Source organism: Apus apus, chromosome Z (genome assembly GCF_020740795.1).
Source record: "Apus apus isolate bApuApu2 chromosome Z, bApuApu2.pri.cur, whole genome shotgun sequence".
In the NCBI taxonomy this organism is placed as follows: Eukaryota; Metazoa; Chordata; class Aves; order Apodiformes; family Apodidae; genus Apus; species Apus apus.
This window is the reverse complement of record NC_067312.1, coordinates 54,766,614-54,793,496: the sequence shown is the minus strand read 5'-3', so window position 1 is coordinate 54,793,496 and position 26,883 is coordinate 54,766,614. Positions and strand designations below refer to the sequence as shown.

Sequence of the window (26,883 nt, the reverse complement as noted above, 5' to 3'; positions counted from 1 at the left end):
GTCTCTTGTCATTTGCAGTGGAATCTGAGTATTGCTGGAAAGTCAAAGGGACAGTATTGGATCAGTTTTCCATCAACTGACACCCTGGTGAAGAAAGAGTAAATAATTCAATTAAATGCAAGCATGGGGGTTGACTTGCAAACACACCAATGTACCTGTGTATTTTGTGGCACTGTGAAATGTCATCAAAAGAAAACTCAAGCAGAGAGGAGGACTAGAAAATTAATAAAGGAAGGAAAAATACCAATGAAAGGCAGAAAGTTGCAATCAATAGGTTTACATGGCTAATCTATCCCAATGGAATTTTTCCAAGACTTACTCCTAGAAATTGAGTTGAATAGACAGAAAACTGTTTAATGCTAAACTAGTGAATAAAATTAACCCAAGTTATTGCCTCATAACAGTATAGAGAACGAAATCTGTACAAAGGTTGGTTGAAGGGGGAGTGGGTTCTGAATTCAGGCAGGAGGTCTCTTTGGGAGTGCTTCTGTCTCCCAGTGTGATTCAGTTACAGCAGGACACTGCCGGAACCCTCCCAAGCAGTAGCTTGTAATCTCAAACTTGGCTACCAGGCATTTTTCATAACAACCATGGAAAACTATTGTCAATGTTGGTACATCCGTGCACATACATACTTACAAACACACATAGATGTACTGATGGAGATGGTGACCCAGCCCTTCATGCACATACCCTTGAGCACACTCACCCCACATATCCAGACATCTCAACATCACTTCAGTGAGACGCTCATCACTCAGGTATTGCTGCATATTTTAAGTTGGAAAACTGAGTCCACAGGTGAAGGGTCCCCTTGAACATGAGAAGGAGACTGTGACAGGGCCAGAAGTGGGAACAGAGCCTTCCCCCTGCCAAACCTCCCAGCCGCGAGCGCATCCTCCCCGCAAAACAAAGGGCTAAATTAATCACGATTAATTCAGCGCGTGTTAGTGCAAAACCTTCCTCCGTCCCTGCCAGCGGCAGCTCCAGGTCCCGCGGCGGAGGAGCCGAAAAGGCGCTCCTCGGTTTTGAGGGCTTTTCCGCCTTTTCTCCGGAGCGCAGCACCGCGCCGCTTGGGCTCGGCGGTTTCCAGTGACAGCCGCCCCCCTGCTGCCGGGCTGGCCCCCGCCAGCCGTGTGGGACCCATCGGGGCGGGACGGGGCGGCAGAGGGGCGGGGAGGGACTGGGGGGAGAAGCTGATTACCGAAAGGCGAGGGGCCGTGGGGGGGGCAGCTGAGACGGGGGCGTGCGAGGGGCAGCGCCTCAGCCGCGGGGGAGGCCCGCGGGGGGATTAAAGGGCGCGGATACCTGCGGGAGCCGGCGGGGAGGCAGGCAGGGAAGCAGGCCGCCCCTCCGAGGAAAGAGGAGGTGGGGCGTCCAGGGGCGACCAGCCGCTCTCCTACCGCGGCTGCCGGCGTCCGCGCCCGCCACCCCGCGATGTGGCCCCTGGTGGCTCTCTGCTGCTTTGGGGGGCTGTCGCTGTCGTTGTCGCTGTCGCCGTCGGCGCCGCAGGGCCGGGCGGGTGTCCCGCCGGGCGCCCTCTCCCGCGGCCCCACCTTCGCCTCGCCTGCCCTGGCGGCGCCGCCGCCGCTGCCCGACACGACGGAGAGCAAAGTGGAGAAGCTGGGCCGGGCTTTCAAGCGCCAGGTGCGGCGGCTGCGGGCGCGCAGCGGGAGGCTGGAGCTGGTCTTCCTCGTGGACGAGTCGTCGAGCGTGGGTCCGGCCAACTTCCTCAGCGAGCTGCGGTTCGTCAAGAAGCTGCTCTCCGACTTCCCCGTGGTGCCCGCCGCCACGCGCGTGGCCATTGTCACCTTCTCCTCCCGCAGCAACGTGGTGCCACGCGTGGATTACATCTCGCGGCGGCGGCCGCAGCAGCACAAGTGCGCCCTGCTGGGACGCGAGATCCCCGCCATCACCTACCGCGGCGGCGGCACCTACACCAAGGGCGCCTTCCAGCAGGCGGCGGTGAGCGCGGGGGTGGTGCCGCGCCGGGCGGTGCGGGGGGTGCGGGCCGTCGGGTGGGGGGAGGGTTGTGGTGAGGGGCACTGGGAGGTGTGTGGCGAGAGAGGCAGGGGTTCCACGGGGTGTGTGGTGAGGGAAGTAGTGTTTCCGTGAGGGGTGTGGTAGGGCGTGTGGTGAAGAGTGCATCTAGCTGGGAGCTCAGGCGTGTGTTGTTTCCGTGAGGTGTGCGGTGAGGGAGGTGGTGGTTCCGTGAGGGGTGTGCGGTAAAGAGCGCGTGTGGGTGTGAGGTGGGGTGTCCGATGGTTGCCTGAGGTTGCTGGCGAGGGGCGCGGTGGTGCCGTGAGGTGCCGGGGGTGGTGGGGTGCAGTGCGGTGGGCTCGGGGTGCGCTGTGGCAAGCTGGGCAGGTGAGGCGAGGGGCGGCGAAGCGTGGGGCACAGCAGTGTGTGGTGCTGAGGCTGGGTGACTTGGTGTGCGGTGTGGTGCATAGCCCGTGGTGTGGGTGTGTGGCTCTGCGTGCTGTTCGGTGTCGAGGCGTGTAGGGCTGTTTAGTGGGATGTGGAACGGAGTGGTGTGGGACACAGAATAGTCTGGTTAGGGCAACTAGTAAGCATCTTCCTGTGCTGTCTCTGCCTGCAGCTCCTATGTTTTCTGTTGCCCTTGCAAACAAATGTGTGAAATTCACTCTTTGAAAGAGCATGGAGTCGATGTCTCGATTTCAGAGTGATAAATATGAGTCAAGTCTGGCATCCTGCAACGTCTGCCTTGTTTCTTGGCAGCAGGACTTGGGTACCCAATAGCTATCAGCAGTCAGAGATATCTATATACTGTCACCAGGTGACTATTTTAATTGCTGATGACAGACATAGGTGCCCCTATGCTGTGTGTAGTATACCAATAAATAGAAACATCCAGGAGTCTTTCTAGACACTGGAACACAATCATCTGTGGTGTTAAGTTGTTACACAGCACAAATTTGGTCTAGGCAGTTCCTGGGCATGCGTTGGCACTTGAAAATGCTGGTAAGGTTTACCAGTAGATGGCATATGGACAGCTGGTCTACTCTAGAAGCTTTTTTACAAGGCTAGACTGGGCTGTTTCTTGCCATTTGGCCTCGGTGTGCAGAAACATACCCAAATGAAGTCTAATTTTATGTTAGTTTTAAGTCTAATTTCTGGTAGTGTCATGTATCTACGCATTGGGTGTACTTGAAGCATCTTAGGTGCTCTCATTTGGAGCTGATGAATGAAACTGCAAGAGGTGCATCAATCAGTGCTGGGCGAATGAAATTGGCAACATTTGTTCTCTATACATTTGGCAGAAGAAAGCAAGACCATTGTCTAGTGGGCTTAGGGTTTCAGGTGGAAAGCCAGCTTTAGGAAAAGACATCCCTATGTTAGGTCTTGCACTGTGAAGTCAGGTTTCAATATTGATCGATCCCAGGGTGCTGTGTGTAAAACTTAATGATACGAGTTAATAATAACCATTACAAATAAAACAAGCTTAAGAAATACCATCTGTTCTCTTGATATGGCATCTTGACTAATCCTATATTTGAAATGGAAATTTGAATGAAATACCAAAAATTCCCTTCAGAAACCTATAATTTAGTTTTATGAGCCCATCTAAATCTTGTGTCTGCAAAAGTGTCAGTGTTATTTTACAATGTGGTCTCATAAGAATGTGGAAATAAAAATATCTGCAGGGTGGAAGGAGAATTGTCATAGAATGACAAGGTTACATTTTGGTCTGCTTGCTTTTTCTTGGTTAAAGATACTGTACTGTGGTTTTCTTTGGTAAGTCTTCTTCATGTAAGACATATTGCAGCTTTGAGGATTATTGTCCTTTCTAAGGACTCTGCAGAAAATTACTGTTCTAAGTTTGATATAATACTATCGGAAATAATCTAGTGAAGTATTTTAAGTATAACTAAATTGTTCACGCTGGACTGTTACACTGCCATCCTTTATTTTTAACTGTCTTTTGGTACAACCATAATTATTTCTTCTTCCACTTTCCTAAAATGTCTCTTTTTTCTTTTTACACTTTAATGTGGGCTTTCTTGTGCTGCTAACCAGAATTCTGTGCTTCTTTTCCGAAACCAAAAGTGCCTGCTAAGCATGACAAACTCCTAGAAATACTATCAGTTATGTGTTGTCGTAGCAGAAAATGAAGGAAAAGGATTTGTTAGAATAATCCCAGCACTTAAGTCATCCTGCAGCACTCTTCATTGGTAGATCTTGAAGTTATTAATTGAGGTCTGTAGCAGTTCTTACAGAAACCAAAGAGGCAGAGAGATAAGTGAATTCTGCAAGGTCATCAGGCCAGCCAGTGGCTGACCTGGGAGCATGAGTGAACAGGAGCAAGGCTTAATCAGCCATTGCTGTCTCAGAACCTGTGGCAGCAAAACAGTTGATGTAACATCATCATAAAAACAGAGTGACTCCGTTTTACAAGCGGCTGCACATTCTTGTAATGTCCATCTTTGAAAACACAGGGGGTTTCTCCTTGACACTGCAGTTTTGCATCCTCTCTAAAGGTGCTTCATAAAGAGGTTTACTGCAGAGTTTCTGTGTTTTGTCAGAGCTGTCCATGCTTATCTTCGCTATGTGGACCACACTTTGACATTCCTATCCAGCAGATTAAAGATAAATTCTGTGAGGTACACAGAAATATGAAGGATGCACCACCAAAGACAGCAGCAAGAGACGTTGCCCTGATGAGAAAGGAAGAAGGCTGCACTTCCATCAGTGTTCATTTTTGCAATCCATTTTTATTGTGAGGGTGGTGAAACACTGAAACAGGTTGACCAGACAGGGGATGAAGATGCCATCCCTGGAGATGTTCAAGGTCACACCTGATGGGGCTCTAAGCAACCTGATCTATTTGAAGAGGCTTACTGCAAGGGAGGTTGGTCTAGATGACCTTTAAAGGTCCCTTCCAGCCCAAGCATTCTCTGTTTGGGATTTTCTGCCACACATGAGCCAACAAGTGCTTTTGTTCAGCTGTCTTTATTTTAAGGCACATGCAAACAGTCTAAGGAAGGGGAGGAAATTAAGCTTACTCATTCAAAACTCTTTGATTTCAGTTTTTCACACAGGGTTGGTGGGATGGCACAAGCAACATACAGTTTATGTTAAGCAGATTTCTTAATGCATTATGGGAGAACTGCAGAGCTGTTGTGACCAAGTGGAAGAACTCAAGCAAAACTGAAGGAAGTACAAACAGGTTTGAGCAAGCACTGTTGCTGCTGATTAAGGAATACGTCTAAAGCTCATAAAGCTCACTAGAGTGACATGCTGACTTTCATAGCTGCAGGCACCTGGATTGGAGCCTCTGATCCTGACAGAAAACCACTGCTAATGTCAGACATACATTTGTTGCCAGATCCATAATGAAACAGAAATGAGGGATCATTGTACAGTGGTGGAAGTTTAATGGTGTGTTCTTGTCTTAGCATTCAAGAATCACAGTTGCGTATGTGCCAGCATTGTTTTGCCATCTTTATTGATGAACAGTTTACACATCCGGAAGCCACACTGATCATTGTGGACCAAGGTGAAAATGCAGATTATTTAAAGTACTCCTTGTGGCAGCCTCTTGACAAAATAATAGGAACTGCCTCTAAGACAACAGGCTTCTTTCTGTCTTCAAGGGAAAGTAAAAAGGGAAGTATTTCTCTGCAAAACTGAACATGGAAGTTGTAGGTGTGCACAGCTCTTGAGCTGAAGTCAGAGGTGGTGCCCAACCTTAAACTGACAGGTCAGTTGTTCTAAAAGACTTGGCAAAGAAGTAGCTGAGGGAGGCTTTGAGAACTTCTCTGTGTTGTTTCAACAATTGTTGCACTAAAAAGTTGGGCTTTTTTGCTTTTGTAGTACATCTTCACTGCATTACAGTCAGTGGTGTATGTAAGTGGAAGGTTTGTCACAGCACCTAGAGAGTAAGGTGACACATTTTCTGAATATCTGGTCTTTAAAGTCTGGCTTTTGTATCTAACCTGGTGTTGAGAGAGCATGACAAATGGCCAACCAGCATGTCAAATTCAGTGTTCTGTTGTCATCCAATTAACAAATATGAAAAAAAAACGGCCCTCAAAAGAATGTAAGCACATATCAATTTAAGATAAACAGTTCTAATGCTTATTTAATGCTTGTTTAAATAAGTAATGGAGGTTTTGTGTATGTCAAAAGCACAACAGTACAAGATGCAGCATTGTTACCCTCTAGGATAATGGGCTTTTTTTGTCAATGCATTTTCAGATTCAGAATCTCTTTTTGAAATTAAAAAAATAGTTGAATCAAAGGAATCTTAAAGTCTTCTCTTACCATGTAAGTGGCTTATATATATTTTTTATTTGAAAACAGTAGTACCCACTCACTGAGAATATGGGCATTTAGAGTCATGTATGTGGTCTGTTTAGCAAGAATGTGCTTGTAAATTTTTATTCTTATCACCTCAGCAAAATCAGCAGCTAATAATGAGAGCAGCAGATTCTAGCCTGTCTCTGGCATTGTGTTCTAAAAATCTGATGATGGCTTATGTCAGCTGGAGCTAACTGACTAGTTGGCAGCAGAGGGCCTCTCTTAAATTATGAGATGGCCTAGGAATCTGTATTAAAGGTTACAGTGAAAAAAAAACCTGGAGTCAACCCTGTTTAGTTCCATGGTCGCTTTGAAATCACAGAGCTGGTAGTTAGCGATTACTGACCAAATTGAAAGTGGAGTTCCTGTCAGCTATCATTAGTGTCAGCTCGAAATAACCATTTTTAATCAGTGTAATGTTTGTGGAAATGTTTGTGCTGCGGTCTTGTGTAGAATTTGCTCACAAGATTAATACAGCAGGGTCAGAGGCAAAATACACATCTGTACATTGTTCATTGCCTTTAATTCTAGCCTGAAATGGGACTACCTTAAGAAGTTACTAAGTAGTTCCTTTCTTGGATGGCTTAGGCGAAAAGTGCTCTGTTTAGCATCATATACAGGGCTAAAGAGCATTAAGATTGTCTTTGATTGAATGCCTTTTATTTGGAAATTGGTCTGTTTGTGCTCCGAAAATTCATAGATTCATAGTATCACAAGGGTTGGAAGGCACCTCTGAAGATCATTGAGTCCAACCCCTCTGCTACAGCAGGAACACATCCAGATGGGTCTTGAAAGGCTCCAGAGAAGGAGACTCCACCACCTCTCTGGGCAGCCTGTTCCAGTGCTCAGACACTCACAGTAATTAAGTTTTTCCTCATGTTGAGGTGGAACTTCCTATGTTGTAACTGGGTACCGTTTCCCCTCGTCCTATCAGACAGCACCACTGAGAAGAAACTGGCCTGTTCCTGACAACTGCCGTTTGGATATTTATAGACATTAATAAGGTCCCCTCTCAATCTTCTCTTCTCCAGACTAAACAGCCCCAGATCTCTTAGCCTTTCCTCAAATGACAGATGTTCCAGTCCCTTAATCATCCTTCTAGCCTCAGTTGGACCCTTTTCAGTATATACCTGCCCCCTTGAACTAGGGAGCCCAGAACTGGACACAATACTCCACATGTGGACTTACTAGGACAGAGTAGAGGGGGACGAGAACCTCCCTTGACCTGCTTGTTCTTAATGCATCCCAAGATACTATTTGCACTCTTGGCCACCAGGGCACATTGCTGTCCCATGGATAACTTGTTGTCCACCAGGACCCCAAGGTCCTTCTCCATGGGGCTGCTTTCTAGCAGGTCAGTCCATAATCTGTATTGGTGCATGGTGTTTTTTCTCCTCAGGTTTGGTACTCTACACTTACTCGTGTTGAACCATATTAGATTCCTTTCTGCCCAGCTCTCAGCTGCGCACCCTTTTGCCTCGCCAGTTGATTGAGGTTAACTGGGTTCATCAGTGTGAGGTACAGTGGCTTCAGACACAGACTGAAGTGCCTCATCCTGCGAGTCTTTATACCAGTAGTGACCCTTGGTAGGGCTGTCCCCATGTTCAGCTCTTCAGTATGACAGTTCTTCATTAGGTGTGCTGAAGCCCTTTATTCCTATGTCTCTCTCTCCATTGAGTATGTAGGAAGCTGCAGATGCATAGATAGCTGTAGACCCTGATTTGAACACCTGTTCTGACTCCATCACTCTCCATTTTCTTCATTCTGCAGTATCCCTAAAAGCAATATACTTGGTGGTGCTGATAAAAAAAAGGCAGAAAGTACTAGCGAGTATTCTGATCTTTGTTGCTTTTTAATGAATTGTCACTTTTCTTTAACACTTGGGACTGCATGCCCTCCCAAACCACAGTTTTTATACCTTTGAATATGCTCCAACAATAAGTTCATACTAGTACTAAGAATAAGTAGCAGCAATGCAAAATGTTTTATGTAAAGAATTGTTGTCAGATTGAATGGTTTACAATATTTTCATGCAAAGTTTATGGCTTACTAAAACCTGGCTCAAAGGCATTCATGTTACCATGTAAGCTTACATTTTTGTACAAATTCTGCCCAAGGAGTTTGTTCAGGCAGCTTAGTGGCCCGGAGAATGGCAAATCCATTCTTAAGCTTGAGAACTTGAAGTTACAGTTCTCTTTTTGTTCTTTAATTTTTGAGGTACTCCTTATGGCATATTGTTTATTGCTTGTTGCAGTACTGTGAGATTGATCCATGGTATTCAAAGGTGTTTGTGGTTCTAGACAGCAGAAGGAAGAAATTTGAAGACATGATAGATTAAATCTAAAGCTGGGTCTTCATGAAGATCTTGTAGTTCCGTGGAAGTGCATCAAGTGTTACTAGTTTCCAGTTGACTGTCTCTGTTTTCTAAACATCCTTCATCAAGTCTTAAGACTGAAATGGTTGTTATGGGTGTACTGTTTGATGCCTCACATAACTGCATAGAGTGCTTTGTGACCACCACGCATAAGGAGTACCTGTTAGTGATGCTGTGTGGGATATTGTTGAATGATACAGTGATGAGCTGACATTTTCAGACTTTCTCATCTGCTTTGAATAGGACATGCCATGTGTGCATTGGGGGCTTTTCAGGAGCAGATAGACTATTACAGCGAGAGATCCCAAGGAACTGTGCAAATGGCCAGTGTATTATAGTAATGGGGTGGATTTTACAGAAGTTTTGGAAATAAGACATCTGAAGTTTACTTTGTGTTTTTATGAAAGACCCTTTCATTTTGATCCATTCCACCACTGTTAACATATTCTAGCCTTGATGATGTTTTGAGTTGTTGCTAAGTGCTAAGCATTTAACAGACAAAGGCAAAGAACTATAACTTTCTGGAAAAATGGGAAACTGTAGAACATTCTCCTTTCAGCACAAAGAAGGGTGTTCTGTGACTGTCATTGCTGAGTTGTGCAACACCAGCAAGAAAACACTTACTATTGGCTAGCAGCTCCTTGTCTTGGTACCTATCTGTTTCCTAGGGCTGCAGGAAGATGGTCTAATCCAAAGCCGTACAAGGTCATATGATCAGAGCACATCTGACATTTTTCATAACTTCTAGCCATAAGAACTGAGAGGCATGTTCCTGCCTGAAGGGATCTCCACTGTATGGTGTACAGTGGCCCTCCTGACCTGTGTTCTGTCAACCAGACATGTGTGAAGCAAGAATTTCTAGGGATACAAAGTGAAAGAGGTATGACAGTATCCACGTGTTGCGTATCTGCCCAGACAGGCATCCCTCAGAAGGCAGACTCTTTATTTACAGCATAGTACCACAAAGCCTTTAGCCATTTCCCAGTGTGACGTACACAGGCAGAGGAAAGGTGAGGAACACGTGCCAATGCTGCAGGAATTAATGCAAGTCTTACTGATACAATAGCAGAACTAACAGCACAGCAAATGAAACCTTTCATCCCTATGGTATCTGGATGATGTTTTCATAAATGTTTCAGGAGATTACTTTTCATGATAAAACCATTTTTTATCCTTTTGTCTCAGAGCCTTTGCTGGAAGGATCTAACAGTTAAGTACCTTCAGATCCCCAGTCCTTAATAGTTAGCACCTTCACAGAAAAATCTGTCTTGCCATGTATTTTATGCCAGAGATACAAAGACAAACCAGGAAAGCCACTAAGGGGTTTGTTCTGAGAGTAGAAAAAAAATTCCAGGCATTAAATTTTGAAGAAGTCAGGACAAAATAATTTATTATTTTTTTTAATTAATTTCCTAGACTTAGGAGAGCCCTTTCTAGTAAAATATATAATATGTAGCAGTATTTCCTGACACAAATCTCAGCATGAATATTCTGTATGTAATATATTTTGCATGTGCTGTGACACATTTTTAGCCTTTATCCTCCAGATCCACTTGTTACTGGAATATTAAAGTTAGATTTTGCAAATGAGACAATGTTTGTGGTGCTCAGAATTTTCTGACTGTCCTAGGGAGCAGAAATTAAAAGTGCTATTGCCTCTTGCAACAGCTAGGCTCTACGGGTGACCAGATCCCTGTTCAAATCTTTCAGCTACTTACTTCTCTGTGATGTTAACACAATTCAAAACAATAGCTTCTGTTAAAATTATGATGTCTCCTCTGGTTCGGGGTCTCTCTGGTAACCTCAACCAGGAAGATGAAGAACCTCCTTGAATCTGACAGGGAGTCTGTAAAAAGCTTTGGCATTCAGAGCTGTGGTGCTCTGCTAAGCAAATGCAGTATAAACAGTGATGCAAGGAGTCCAACTGACTGTCATGTTTCTCTCCCAAACACTCCCCCACACCCAGTCAGGCTGGGACAGCTCTTATCAGGGTTAACTGTGTGTTCATGTTTCTCCATTCTAGCAGTCCTGGAGCAAAATAAGATATTCAGAAGATAACTGAGCCATGACATCTGGCAATAGATGGGCCAGGTCATGAATTGTGTTTGTCCTTTTGGAATTAATGATTCTATTCAGCTTTTTTCCCTGCTTTTTTTAAAGTAATGACTGTCTAAAATGAACACAAAAGAAAATTTATTTGGCAGATGCACTAGTCAATAGGGGTGTGAATTCTTGGTCTGAAAATCCATGAAGAATAGTTACATATTCAGTAAAATATTTTTGAGTCCCTTTTTTATTACTAGCAAAAGACCAGAGTAGTACTAGAGAAATCAAGTAACATCTTGGTTATATTAAGATGGAAATTGCTCACACCCAAAGAAAACTAGGATTTTTCATTTTTCAAATCAAACTGAGATCTGTTAGCAAGATGATACTTTGAGTATAGCCTACGGCATAGCAGCATGTAAGGCCTCCAGCAACTTCTAAAAATCCTGATAAACTTGTTAAAAGGTTGTACAGTACCAAGAGCTGAGGAAATGGATATGTACATGATGTGCCTTGTCTTTCAGTGTCCCGTTTAGAAGACCTCCGAATGGTGGAAGATGAAGAATATGTTTATTAGTTGTTTCCTGGAAACTAGGTGCATTGTGTTGATTTTAATTCAGAGCTCAGAACTGCAAGCCACCTGATTTCAGCTCACCAGATCCAACAGTCCTAATGCTTTTGTGAAAGAGTGAGTCAAGAAATTGGAAAGTTCATTCCCAGTTATGCAAAAAGCACATAGAAAAGGGTAAAAGGTAAAAGGAAAAAGGTAAAAGACAAGTGACAGATGACTTACATGCAGCAAGGGTGACACTGTGGAAAGAGAAGATGAAGGTTGAAGATTAAGGGGGTGAAAAGGATAGAAAAGATTAAAAGATACAAGCACAGATGAAGCACAGTATTTTGCTGACACTCCCAGTGTTGCATAAATTAACCATGAGAACATAATTTGTAGAGCTAGTACATTATTTAACTGAAGTGAAAATCATTATAATGCAAGTCTAGACCACCATGAAAACACTGTATTTCAAGTAATTAATTTTTATTTTTTTAAGTTGTTATCTTCAACAGCCTATTGTTTGTAGCACTTTTTAAATATTCAGATTGATCCCCAAGGTGCATCTTTTCCCTGAATTCTAAGTGCAGCTTCTGCCAGGGGCATATTCAAGGAAAGCTTTTAGATTAGTTACTTTCTTCCATATAGGTAACAGCATCTTCTCTAGAGCTTGTTTAGCTCTGCAGAAGAAATTGGTGAAAGGTGACATTTAGAAGACAAACACTCTGAAATGTGGAATATCTCTTAGTTCCTCTCCTGAAAGGAGAACCTACAAAACCTAAAGAGGGAATAAGATTTACTTGAGTGGGTCAGCGAAACTAGCAGTGTTCAGTGACCAAAAGAAAGGTGGTGAAATGAGACCTTTGTTGTTTTAGAGATGGGGCAGAGGAAGTATAACTTGCTCTTTTGTGTAGAGGAGTAACAATTTGTATCATGATTAAGGAGAACAATCGTTGTGACCCCCTAGCTTTGCATTACTCTTGTGAGATGACCAACTTCTTTGGGATGGCTCAGAATTCAGTGATAAGTTAACGTCGTTTCCACCAAAAGGTCTGGTTCATCCCAGTACTGATTTTTTTTCTTTCCAAAATATTTATTTACCTAAAATTTCCCAGCAGATTTGGACTATTTTACCTGCAGGAAGGATTAAAGCAAAGCAACCTTGAAACAAAGGATGAGGATCACAAAAGGGTTTAGCATTGCCGTTTCCCTTTGTTAATGACATGCAGATCCCTTTCTGAAGCCATCAGTGAGAAATGAAGACATACCATTTTAATATTCTGATGAATTTATAGATCAAATCTGTGCAGTGTTTTCTGTAATAAAATATTGTTTATTCATTTTTAGTTTATTCATAAACTAAAGTGATTGTTTTTTAAGTGGTTATTTATTCTGTAATATTATAAAATGGTAATTAGTTATTTTATAACGAATAAGTGATCCTCTGGGAAAAACAATAATGTTGTTCCATTCAGAACTCATCCCATGATGTGCATGTTTTGTGTAATTTCTAGGGTGAAAAAAAATTCAGTGTAAGTGGAATAGCGGTATAGTAGAAGTGAATGGCTCTTTTAATGGAGAGCTTTCTGTTTCAGTTCTGATGGTTCTTCTTGACCTATAAAAAAATAATATTCCCTTAGTAGCTTTAGGTAGCGCATTCACTATGAGATATATAAGTAGTAATGTAATGTTTGTGATGAATGCTTGGATAATGTCATACTGAAAATTATGTTCTGGCTTGCACCTTTTTAGGCAAGCTTCTGGCAAGGATCCTGGGGCTGCCTGATATTATCTAAGGCTTAGTTTGTAAAATGAGACAGATTAACCCATTTTAGTGTTTGTTGGGTTTAGGGTTTTTTTTTTCCCCTGTAGACAGATATATTAATAGCTAATACTGTATGGTCAGAATCTTCTGTAAAAGCAAAACACTGAGTAAGGACAGAGATTAGGCCCAAGATCAAATCTTTGTGGGTTAGATGCAGAACATGTAATTGAGACAGTAACCAAGGACCTTTGACAACATCATTGCTGTGGCTGTCAAATGGCTGAAGAAGTCTTTAGTCTTGAGTTCTACTAATTTATATTACAAAGTAAATATTGAAAAGACAAGTTAGACATTCAGCTGATTTCATGTCTGTACTGACAGGATTTCATTTTGCCTTGCAGTAGTGAATTTCTAGAGCAGGATTTTGTACGACAACCTTTTTGTTGCACAAGACTTCATTTTTTAGTTCTAAGGACTGTTACTGGCAGAAAGAAATGGCGAGTCTGCCAGATATTTGTACACACTAAGCAGAGAATGAATACAATACAGATGGTAATAACTTTTTGCTAATGCAAAAGGAATGTTTTATTTTAGATCTGGAAGGATTGCTGAAACTGACTGATCTATTACTCCTGTCAAAAAAATGTAGACAAGAAAATAGATACTAAAATTGTCAAAGACAAGGTGTTTCTGGTGGACCCATGGATTTCTTTGCAATAATCAAGAGTATTAATTATTTTGCTAGGTTTGTACTTATCACTTACTAATTTATAGTAGTGACCAAACGGGCTGTGTTCTCAGTTATACAGGTCATACAGCACCTTATTTTGTGTTATGGCTGCTGCTCAGTTTTATTTTATGGTAAAATCAGAAGCAGATGTGGATATTCATGCCGATAAAAAAGTTTTTAGTGTCCTTTTAACTTCTGAGAACTGTGTAGTAGGCTTTTAAGCTTTATTTATTGAAGAACCTGGCAATTTATGAAACTTCTGCGAGGCTTTGTAATGAAAAAAAGTTATCTTTATGTAGACAGAGACCATAAAGTTGATGGGGACTGGTTAAATACTTGTTTAAGCACTGTGTGTGCTTACAAGTTTAGTGATTAAGTGAACAGGCATTTTAAAATAGATTAAATTTCTGCTGGGAAAAGAAGCTTTTTAAAGGACTTTCTGGAGAGGTGGGAATAGAGGAATGCAAGTCAGGGTTAAAGGAAACAAAAATTACGTGAAATGCCATACAAATATTGGAGAGAAGAGGCACAGCAATGCAAACTGCTAGTTGGATTGTCAGCCACTCTGGATGGTGGCCTGTCCCTTATGTCACTGCTTTCACAGAAAGAAACAAAACTCTAGACCACCAGACATATACAGATGATTGAAAAATACATCTATGACTTATTTTTTCTCCCTCAAATGAATGTTGAATTCATTTTCCTTTCCCTTTTTTTTTCCTCTACTGTTATACAGCAGGGATTCTGTTTCTAGAGTTACAGCTGCAAGACATGAGGGCCAAGCTCTTCAGTGGCTTTGTTTTGTTTTGATTTCTAGGGGCAATATGTAGCAATCCTGTCTGTTCATCTGTCTGCTTCTCTACTCAGATCCACTTGTGTCTGAATATTCAAGTCCATCAGGCAGAGCAAAGACAGCTTCATGCTTTCTTACCTGTTAACTCAATTTGTGCCTGTGTGTGTGGCAGAAGTGCTGCCCCAAAGACAGTGCTGCCCCTTTCAGATGCAGAGAAGAGAAAAGCTATTAGCTGCTGCCTTATTTCTGGCTTATGTGCCTAAGGAGTTATTTGCCCCTTAAAAATGGTCTTCTCCTGACACTTCCCACTTTGATGACCTGTGTTTTTCAAGAGGGTTTAGTAAACTGTGGTTCACAGGACCTACATCCAGGGAACCTTTCTTGATCACGCAGAAGGACATGGAGGATTTGTGTACTCTACATAGCAGATCAGAGAGCACTGGTGGCAGTCCAGTTTTGTAAAGCAGAGATTTCTGCTAGTTTACTAATCAGAATTAAATAGTCCTTTCTGAGATTCATGGTGTCCTGGCTAAGGTACTGGGACACAAGCTAGTTTGTTCATTGACCATACAGACGTATTTGTCCCTGTATTTAGAGAAAATACAGAAGTTTTATTGCTTCTTATTATACTGCTGAAAAACCAGGGCAGTGTGTCATGCTGTCCACTACCTTCACCTGCAAAGTTTGCAGCTTTGTGCTATGCACAGGGGTAAGTTGTTCTTAAAAGGATATTACTGTAATTGCAAAGCCATATCCTGCCAAAATTATGCTTTGTTTCCCCCTCTGTAGCTCTTATGACATAATCATGTATTGAAATCATACTCTGTTAGAGCAAGCTGCATGCAGGTGGGATCTTCAGAGAATTGCATAGGCAATCTCCATTATGTCTGTCAAACCTGTGCAAGTAGTAGTTTCTTCCTCTGTTACACAGGTTCCACAATTTGTGTATGTTTGAAGCCTACTTTTCCACCTTTATTATAAATGTGATACCCATCTTAAAAGTTCCTTCTGCAAAGCTCAGAGATGCTACGGTTGCAAAAAACAAGTAACTATGAATGGAACACATGTTTTTCCTCATCTTGTTTTTCAAAATAAAAGACATTTTCACTGAAGCTGCTTGAGACAAACATCCCAAGTGGAACATTTCAGCCTGAGTACTTAGAAGGTTGGGTATAAGTTTAAGTTGCTTACATTCTATTTTAAAATAGCACAGTTAATACTAAACATGGTAATTATATGTGTTAATAATAAATAGCACTACCTTTTCCACCTGCAATGCTACTTGTCTTAGAGTATCCATTTCAAAATGCTTTTTCAAATGAAGCATTTTTTTTTCCTACAGTTTGTCTTCATATTGATTTGCCTTGTCTTAAGCTTCCTGATTGCTTTCATTCTAGTTTTCCACTTAATTCTGGTTTTCCACTTATGCTTTAAGCCACATGAAGAACAATAGATTTAGTTTGCAAAGGGCGATTGTCTTCAAGAGAATTTGGTTTCGCTCCCTTTGGGTTTTGCTTACCAGTAGTAATAAAAGCCAAGCCTAACAGCAGCACATTGCTTGGCAGTCTTTCAGACTACCCTGCCAATATTCTGTGCTTTGATTTATGGTGTGCATGCTTGTTTTTCTTTAGCATCTACCTGAATTCAATGAATTGCCAAAACAAAATCAAATTGTCCTGAAATGTGGCCTGGCTTACTAAGAAAGGTTATAAAATCTCTTCAGCTTCTTTGGACCAGCCTAACTTGTAAGCTTTTGATTGAGTGGAAAGCCAATTTTACTTTGTAAGTCTTACTTTAAGTTGTTGTAATAAAACTTCTCAACTCAGTTCATCTCTGGGTTTGGAATTTGTGTTTGTTAATGGTGAATTAAATACACTTAATACTCATCATGCAATGATACTATTTTTACAGTATCATTTGAAGGTGTGTCAAATTGATGGTCTATTTTATTGCCTGTAGCATAGTACAATCTATTGTTGAAGTAAACATGGTAGTAACTTGCATGCTACCAAGTTGAAAAATCTGCATCTAAGTATTTCTGCGTAAGTTCACAGAGAAAGGAGAAAGTACACCTTCACAGTCCCCTACCACCAAGAGCAGACTGGTGGTGGTCCCTTACTTACTCACACTCTGACAAACTGCGGCTAATGATGAGAGTAGTAACTCCGTAGGGTGGTTTCTAGTCATAGCATATTAACTTTGCATATTTTCAGGTGCTTTGCTAGTTGTCCAAGAACAAATGTACTTGCAGAGTGATTAGCACTAGTGCACTGTGAGACTGGAAGGATGAAATGAGCAGGAATCTCTGGGGCATGTCCTGACTCAGGCACTACTGGTTATTGTCACAAATATTCTGTGTGAAGTATTTGAAGGAATGATCCTTAGATCTGTAGATGGCAACAGTGGAAAGGACTGCAAGGCCGTTTCTTACGCCATGACAGATAAGCTAAAGTGATTGTAGCAAACTATTCTGAGGGAGAAAAGCACAATTCAACAGGGACAAATGGAGATCGCTGTACTGGGGTTAAAATCACCAACAATCCAAATGCTTGTTGGAGAAGACTATCAATAAATGAGAAGTGGGTCTTATGATTTAGTGGATCAAAACATGAGATTATATTAAGGTATGTTTAGATGTAATCGTATTTGTTACCAGACTTGCAAGAAAAACAGTAATGTATCACTGACAGAAGGGCATTCACCGTGGTGGGAAATACAGACAGAAGGATTTTGATCTCTTAGGAGCAAACAGTTTGCACACAGCAAAGAAAACTGAGTGTTCTTTCAATCGCCTGTTTCTCTCTCTTAAACTGGTTACTTGGTTAAACTTTGTAACTTTTGTCTTTGACTTCACATTCAATCCATGAATGCATGATGCCATTGGAAACTGTAATGATTGTTGTCACGGTTTAAGGGTTTTTTTCCATGTATAGCATTACAGTTTTGAGGACTGCGTATTTTTCCAGGTTCCAGTTTCCTAGTGCAGTTGTGCTGGTATTGAATATTCAGTAGCTGATGGCAGGAGGGATGCTGAGAGTGCATTTAGGGAAGCAAGTCAATCTGTGCATGGTCGCTCTTTTTAAGTTTGTTTAAGAGGAGATATACAAATTCTTTGCTTTAATTTATAATTTACTAGCCTGACAATGAGTAGTAACTTGTGTCTAACTAATAATTTCTAACTAATCACATGGTCTTACCTGTTTCTAACACTGTCAGATTCCCTTCATAGAGCAGCCTTGTAGGCACAGGTATATTTTTACATTCTACATCAGGTATCTGACATGGTCTTTTGTAAGACTGCAGTTCCTGACAGAATGTCTTCTCTCTCACTACCTTTTCCTTTGTGCCTATGCACATGCATGCACAGGTTTTGTGGCATGTTCTCTGTCTGTGCAAACATTATTGAATTTCTTGTGGACTTACTGGGTAAATAGCTCTTTTCCATTTGCCTTTCATGGGAAGAGAATGACACAGCTTCTGCTCTGTCTTCTAGCTCAGTAGATTTCACCTTTTAGACAAGCAAATGATAGGGAGAACGTGGGAAGGAATATGTGGAAATAAAAAATCCCCAGGCCTGTATCCAGATAATCACAATGGAAGCTTTAAACACTCATAGATTCTTCGTATAAAGTTGATACTGAGTGCAAGAGATGTTTTCACATTTCTGGCTCTGGTTTTGACTGATTCTTCTCCTGTTGTTGATCTATCAGTCCCTATAGTTTTTCCAGTAGATCTGTTTTCACCCACCTAAATGATCAAGCAAGTTTGGAACCAAATGGCATTCATGTTCTTGAACAGAAAAGCAACATGGAACAAACAGCAGCTGTTACGCATTCACATTACTGCCGTGGCACTGGGACAACTGGCAGCATCTGAACTTTGGTCCCATGGGTCTTGCACTAGATTTTCCATGTTCTTATTACCAATTCAAGCTGCACTCTGAACAAATTGCTAAATCAGTGGTCAAGATCGTTGTTGTGTGATGCATGGGTGACTTTCATCAGTCAGTGTGAAAAGTATCTCATTTGAGATCATTTCATGATTTCTGTGTTTGTGCAGACTGACCATCGAATGGGTGAGTCAGTGTTTGGCCTTGTCTAACCATAAGCTCTGCTTGTAGATGGCTGGTATTTGTTACAGCGAGTGGTCTTGCAAGGACTTAATCAGGCAGTACAATCCAAATAAAAGGAGCCATGTCATGGAAGAAGTAGTCTACAGATCAGCCACTGCTAACCCCTTGCTGAGGTGTGCTATTTCTTTTTCTCCTCCAGCAAATATTACGGCATGCCCGTGGAAATGCCACAAAGGTGATATTTCTCATTACTGATGGATATTCTAATGGCGGAGACCCAAGACCCATTGCAGCATCCTTGCGTGAATTTGGAGTGGAGATCTTCACCTTTGGGATATGGCAGGGGAATATTCGAGAACTGAATGACATGGCATCCCATCCAAAAGAAGATCACTGTTACCTTCTTCACAGTTTTACAGAGTTTGAAGCTCTGGCACGCAGGGCTCTTCATGAAGGTATTACTGTACTAACCTCAGAATTCTACAGAGAGCAGGGAAGTCTGAGCAGAGAGATCTCCAGCACTGTCTTGTAATTACATTTCATGTAGTGGTGATTTTTTTTTTTTTTTTCTTTCTAGCACAGGTGTTCATTCCTCAGGTAAATTATAAACTGTTTAAACTATTTGACTAACTCATCATGAACAAAATGCGAGCCAAATTCTCCTCCTTGGTATAAACATGCTTACTGCCACTACAAACAGACTATGGTCTTGGGCCAGCGTAACTTTTGCTTGGATAAATGAACCTTGTAGTCAGATACATGTTTGTCCAAAGAGGCAACTGGTACACACCTTAGGAATGGAATAGCTGTTGGTATTTTACACAGCAACAAAATCTAACGTTGTTCAGAACTGATTTAGATCTTACTCTAAAAATAAGTTTTTGAAAAATAGAGTATGTTTAGACTAGCAAGTGAGAACACAACTAGACCTTCATTTTCAAGGCAGAGGTCCTTGATCGGGGCTTAGAATGTACATCAGACTAGCTGGCAGCATTTATTTGCTACCATTAATTTTTAAAAGCATGCTACTTTTACACAAATAGTGTGCTTTACTCCCATCTGTTTTTTTTCCAAGTACAGTTTAATTGGTCTGTGTGAATGTACCAAAGGAATTTTTTTTTTTTTAAATATAGCCAACTTCTTATACATGTCACAATGACAAGCTCTCCGGGTGCTAAAGATGACATCTACCAAAGCTGGGAGAAGTTGTCTCAGCATCCTCTATTGGGAGTGAGGCTGCATTCTGGAAGTGTTAGGCTCAAATGAAGCTGAGTGAGAATATTTTAAGTTCTATGCACCGTAGCTTTCAGTGAGCGTTTTTCCAGAATAAGAGCACCACTTTAATTTTTTTTTAACATGTTGAGTGTAGCAAGGCTCTGTCTCATGCTGCCTTTGCTACTGCTCAGAAATCGAACCTAGCATTTTTGAGAAACATTTCACTAACGACATCATGTGAGGCCATGGGGGACTTTTGTTTGGATTTTTTGTTAATAAATTAATAATATTTCAGATCTGCCCTCTGGCAGCTATATCCAAGAAGATATATCACATTGTTCATATCTCTGCGAGGCGAATGAAAACTGCTGCGACATCATGGCAAGCTGTAAATGTGGCACTCACACGGGTCAGTTTGAGTGCATCTGTGAAAAAGGGTACTATGGGAAAGGACTACAACATGAATGCACAGGTGAGTCTCATCTCTCAGTGCTGGGGTTTTTCTGCATGTACTGAATACATGGCTAATCTAGCTGAGAGTGAAAAGCTCTATTTGGGATTATGGCTATGAAGAACACATGATTAGAACACATTTGAGGCTGCTGGAAGACTCTCTGGCTGAAGACAGATTAGCTCTAGCACTTGAACTCACCTTGTACCTTGTCTGCAGCAATACCACAAAGAGGTGCACAGGAAAGAGGTAATAGGGCAAATGTTCTGACACAGTAAAACTTCCCTAAAATTCAGCTCATCAACAATCTGTGGCTAGACTTTACGAATTCTGAGATAATGTCTTTTGCACTCCAGTGCTCTTAGTACATTTTTCCTTCAGGAATTTTGCTGCTCACTTTTTAAACTTTCGTAAATGTTCAGGTTTGGAGAGGAGCGGTATATATATAGCTTTGCAGGATAAATAATTGATGAAAGTTACAGTCATTTAAATGCTCTTTAATTGTCTCATGTTAACATGCATTTACGAAGGGGGATGAAGGCATTTGGGTCACTAAACAGAAACTTGCCATTGTATTTTCCAAGATTGTTGTTACTGTTACTGCTTTTTGGACAGGTCTTTTTACTAGTATCCATTCGAAGTCTACAGTTGAAATAACAACAATTTACTTAATTGTCAGGGAAGATAAACAAGTTTTATTCAACTCCATTGATCTTTCTAGGACAAAAGTTTCAAATCATCATCAGAGTATACATGAACTCTTGTTGTATTTGTTTTATGAGCTAGACAAAAGAAGTACTTATGGGCAAACATTTCTCAACCAGAAACAAAATACAGTATTTTTCTGTATCTTGTTTGCATTCTTATATTCTCACTTATGTTATGCATATGTAATCACAGTTCTGGTGAGGTGTTTCTTCATGAGATGTGAACCAAGTGTGGTGGATATAGGGATCATAGTTGTATAGCTGTTTATGACGGCCATGCTGCTTTTTTTAATGTGATTTTCATGATGTGTAGAAAGTCTCTAGATGTAACTTGTAAGAGCTGGTAATTCTGGTTAGAGAATAGACACAGGCAGGTTTGTGACTAGAAGTGAAAGAATTCCTTCAGGGCTCTGCGCACTGCCATAGTGGACCAGAATCTGATTTTATGTAAGTGGGTACAGCTTCTTGGGTGCTTAGTTAACTCTAAACAATTATACATTATTCCAGTTTGCTTATTTTCAGTTGTAGTTTTAATTTATTTCGGACAAAATCAGACTATTTTGTAAGTCAATTTCCTCCACCTTGAGTGCTCTAGTAAACTATTGAACAAAACAAACATAGCATTTCTGCCTCTATCAATAGCTTGTATTATTTAATATTGTCTTGAGCTATTTCTAAATATAGTAGGCCTATCATTTTGGAGTTAACCATTCTACATGAAAGGATCTTTTGATTGGGTGAACATAACTTTTGAGTGTTCCCAGAAATTATGAAAGTCAGATTTATTTGAGTGGGTACTTTGCAACTGCAGAGGAAATGTGCATTTTCACATCAGCAGCAAGTGCTTGTAAAATAAGTTTGTAAAAGGGGCTGGTATTAGATACATTGCAAATAAGCTGATGTTTGCAGCCGTCTGCTGTATATGTGAAAATAACTGAAGATGCATAGATATATTTTAGGGAGAATTTTACCTGAGTAACTCAAGTGTGTTCTTTAAAATATGTCTGCTCTGCTCAACTATTTCCATCTTCATTTCTTCATTGAGACAGACAGAAATAAAAGGCAACACGTTATTTAAAGGAGAAACAGCATATTTTGAAATCTTTTATTCTGAAAAGGATTCCAACATATTTTTTTAAAAATGTTTCCCAGCTGAGTGTAGCTGTGGATTTGTAAAGCATAAGGAAACTTAAGAATGTATCTTAACTTTCCTTCACTGTATGATGTGAAAGAGGACCTTTGGCAAGCTTACAATGACAGGACTTACATTTTAATTGGAGTACTTTTAGCTTTTGACTGGTTAAGCTTGCAGATACTCTGCTAGCCTATGTTTACTTAATGCAGTAAAGTTTTATTTAAAGAGTTTTCATTAAGGTAGGAAATGGTTCTATGACGTATCTGTTCTTTTTGCTATTTTAGTTATTTTCTGTGGGTTTTTTTCTGTATGCTCTTGTGTTTATGCATTATAGCACCTTACTGTTTATGTTTTTAAATGTGAGGCATAAGAATAACTATGTAAAAATTGTAACAGTTGTTTATTAATTATCTGAAAACGCTATCTAGAAAGCTTCCATGAAATAAAATGGGAGCCGCATGCTTTGTGCTGAAGGGCAGAAGTTGGCTTCAATGTCCCCCTCCTGTTTGTAATATTGTTGATGATGTGCCACAGAAAGAAGAACAGACTGGCTGTTCTCTACTTTAAAAAGCAAACCAAACAAAAGCTTCTTGGCCCACACTAGGAGCCTCATGTAGCCAGAGACATCTGTGACAGTTGTGACAAAGGGAGGAAGAGGAAGAAGAAGGTATAATAACCAGTCCTAAGTGTTCTAGAGGACAAAAACCCTGCATCTTCAATAACACTTCACTTTTTTTTTTCTCCTTCCTCTCCTTGATTACAAATGTTGAATTTCAAACTACAGACAACCCAGAAAAACCACAGAGATCAACAAAAATGTATCTGTGATTTCCACTATCTAAGACTGTGTCATTCATTCCATCAATAAAAGATAGGCTGTTCAATTCAACTCCTTGTTCCACAGAAAAGTAAAACAGATGTCCAGATCTCAATTTATTTCTTCTTTTCTGTCTTAGGAAGCTAGGGGATATGTCTTTAGCAGAGCCTTTCCACACAGTTTTTTCAGCAAGCTCTCTAGAGGAAGTTCTTCAGGTGGGCTCTTGTGTTGGATGACCTTTTAGATCCATCAGTTACCTCCTAGGCAGAACCACAATTATTGGGGAAGTCAGGAAACTTGTCTTACAACCAGTAGTTTATTTTATGTAACATATGGACCCCATTTTTTGCAGCATGGATGTATCCATGAAGATGATGTGTAGTTGGTGGGGCAGAACTAGTAAATTAAATTCTTGTGGTTTATCCTAGTTATTCTTTCTTTTGTCATTTTGGTTGGCTACTTGGGTATAGACAGTAAATTATCTGTGAGCCAGCAGTGTGCCCTTGCTGCCAAGAAGGCCAATGGTTGCATAAAGAAGAGCATGGCCAGCAGGTCGAGGGAGGTCTTTCTCCCCCTCTACTCTGCCCTGGTGAGGCCACAGCTGGAATACTGCGTCCAGTTCCAGTTCCACATTTCAAGAGAGACAGGGAACTACTGGAGAGAGTCCAGAGGAGGGCGAAGAAGATGATAGTGGGATTGGAGCATCTCTCTTATGAGGAAAGGTTGAAGGAGCTGGGACACTTTAGCCTGGAGTTGAGAAGGCTGAGGAGAGACCTTATCAATGTGTAGAAGTGTCTAAGGGATGGGTGCAAGGAAGATGGAGGCAGGCTCTTCTCAGTAGTTCCCAGTGTCAGACAAAGGGCAACGGGTACAAATTGGAACACCGGAAGTTCCATTTAAATATGAGGAAAAACTTCTTTACAGTGAGGGTGAAAGAGCACTGAAACAGGCTGCCTAGGGAGGTTGTGAAGTCTGCATCTCTGGAGGTATTCAAAACCCACCCAGATACAGTCCTGTGTAAAGTGCTCTAGGTTATCCTACTTCAGCAGGAGAGTTGGACTAGATGATCTCTAGAGGTCCCTTCCAACTCCAGCAATTCTGTGATTCTGTATAATTATCAAAGTGTAGAATTTCACCATATGTATGAGTAGTGAATAGGTTGTCTAGGCTGTGATTTTGGAGCATGCAGTGTACCAGTTATCATCTGAACAGCCACTAGGGCAACAAAACAGCACATGAATTAGATCTGTAGAGAACCTGAAATAATGTGAAAACTTTCACTATTTTTACAAATTTTAATACATTACAGATTCACTAAAAAGACTTTAAACTTCAATGAAATGTAGGTCCAGCGAGGCAGGGAAGATTTACATTTTGTGGTTTCTTGGATTTTGGATCCAGATTTCAGCTGAGCCTTTTTTTCCATGAGATTTTCAAGATTGTTCTTGTTGAGAATGCAAAAGAAACCATGATGTTGATGAGTTGGATAGTTTTCTAGTTAGAAATAAAAATAATATTTTTGTGTTTAATGTATTATTAGCAGTTCTTGTCTTAGTCAAACAGGAAGAACTTTAATTCCAGTGATGATTCCAAAGGTCTAGTCAAAGAAAACATCTGTTCTGCCATGCTGTGTCCTTCCTTCCTTCCTTCTGATAGGAGCTTCTATCCCGTGGAGGCTGGGTCACCTTTTCTCAATATTCCTTTTCAGTATGTGTTTCTGTAGCTACCTTGCAGGAGTTGCTGGCCTAATGAAGCTTTGCCAACAATCTTGAACTTACCATACTATACATGGAAATTTTCTCTTAAGTTTACAAGAATGCAATGAAGTCCAAAGCACCCGGAGTTAACCATACATGCCATCCTGTGCAACCTGCTCTAGGGGAACCTGCTCTGTCAGGGGGGTTGGACTAGGTGATCTGCAGAGGTCCCTTCCAGTCCCTACCATTCTGTGATCTTATACTATACTCTTCAGTGGTGCCTGTCAGAAATCTGGAGGAGAACCACCAGCAGTACTCTGAGATTCCACTAGTAAGTGACAGGCAAGGAGGGAAAAGAGAGCAAGAAAGAGAGTGTGAAAATGAGAATGTATAAAATGTCTCCAGCTACAGTAAAATCTCAGGCTAAATTTGCCTCTTGACTCTGAAAGTTTTAGTTAGTTCACAGAAATACAGATTTTCAAGCTCTCAGAACTTAGGCTATCTCACAAGACAGTGCCATTTGATGCTTTCATCTTCTGAATCTGCACCTTAAAATGACAGGAGTTTGTTTTGGTACCTCTTCTTTCCTTTGTTTTTAATTTTTAAATCACAAAATACTCTTCAGTTTTAGTTTAGCTCTCTTTAAAAGAAAGCTTCTCCTGAGACCTGTAGCCATTGAAAATGGAAAATGGATGAAGGTGCATCTCCTTGAGGAAACTGTCAAATGGCTACTAGTGTGTTTGCTTGTACCCCATAAACCTGAAGATCTTGATAATCAAAAAGATTTGGATCTCCTGTTTTGCTTTACATCTCTCTAATAATGAACCCCTTCCTGTAACGCTTTTGGGGGATAAGATACCTTTGTATAATATACTTTTTTATTTGTAATTTACTCATTTAAAAAAAGGCTTCTCCTGAGTGGAGGCTCTTTCTGTTAAGCCTCTCTTCAGTGGCTTTTTGTCTGTGATAATACACAGAGGTTCTATTGTGAATATACTGTGTTAAAATGACTGCCTGTCAAGTGAGGAGAAGAGAAAACAAGAAAGCAGGGATATAAACTGAGAAAGGATGCAAAATACCCATGACTAAGCAACAGTGAATCGATGCCTAATTAATACTGGCAAAAACATTATTTGCAAAAACATTCATTGTGTGTATTTTTTCTTCTTATACATCTTGTTTGACTCGTTATGGATAACAATTTGAGCATAACATCGTGATGGTTGAATACAGAAGAAATGCAGATGAGTGTGTTTTTCTAGTGAGGGTGTGTTAACATCGTGATGGGGAAGTACAAGAGAAATGTAAATTCATCTGTTTTTCTAGTAGGAATACTGGAAGACAAGTGGATGAGGAAGGTGGATATAGGACGCAAGTGCTATAGACAAGGCTATTGAATTTTAGTAGGTTAATTATAATACAATTATAGAATGGTTTGAGTTGGAAGGGACCTTAAAGATCATCTAGTTCCAGCCCCCCTACATGGGCAGGGACACCTCTCACTAGACCGAGTTGCCCCAGGCCCCATCCAACCTGGCCTTGAACACTTCCAGGAATGAAGCTTCCACAGCTTCCCTGGGCAACCTGTGCCAGTGTCTCACCACCCTCACATTAAAGAATTTCTTCCTAATGTCTAATCTAAATCTCCCCTCTTTCAGCTTAAAACCATTACCCCTTGTCCTATCGCTATATGCCCTTGTTAGAAGTCCTTCCCCAGCTTTCCTGTAGGTCCCCTTAAGGTGCTGGAAGGCCACTGTAAGGTCTCCAGATTTTTTAAAATATTGAAAAATAAAGATCTTCTTAAGACTTTAAAAAATAATGTAAAAACATTCATAATTATGGTTTGCATGAAGACTGAAAAAAATTTCTTTTACCAATACTTGGTGTGGAAAATAAATACATCTGGAAGCATGCAGTCATGCTTTTCCAGATTTTTTACATTCAAACCTGCTTTCTGAAAAAATTGCCCTGCTTTGCTTGTGGAAATTCAGGATTTGGATGCTGCAAGATTTTTCAAAATTACAGTTTCCTTTACTTTTTAATTTAAGTGCATCATATCAGTAAATTCTTCAAATCAGGAGGGTTTTTTTTTGTACAAATGACTCTGACAGACGAATGTTAGCTTGCATGAAATTATGGTAGTTCTGCTTGCATTTTAAGTGGCTTCTGGCACCTAAGAAGAGTATTTCCTGACTGTACAACCTGCT

At 40.9% G+C, this 26,883-nt stretch overlaps 1 protein-coding gene across 1 annotated transcript in view; it reads left to right on the top strand.

Moving 5' to 3' along the window:
* The first annotated feature begins 1,391 nt into the window (after positions 1 to 1,391).
* Positions 1,392 to 26,883, top strand: part of SVEP1 (sushi, von Willebrand factor type A, EGF and pentraxin domain containing 1) — a 132,385-nt gene continuing 106,893 nt past the window's right edge. The window contains exons 1-3 of the mRNA XM_051643182.1: positions 1,392 to 1,965; positions 18,854 to 19,109; positions 20,165 to 20,341. Of these exons, the coding sequence (XP_051499142.1) occupies positions 1,438 to 1,965; positions 18,854 to 19,109; positions 20,165 to 20,341 (961 nt within the window). The 5' untranslated portion in view covers positions 1,392 to 1,437. The remainder of the gene's footprint in view (positions 1,966 to 18,853; positions 19,110 to 20,164; positions 20,342 to 26,883) is intronic.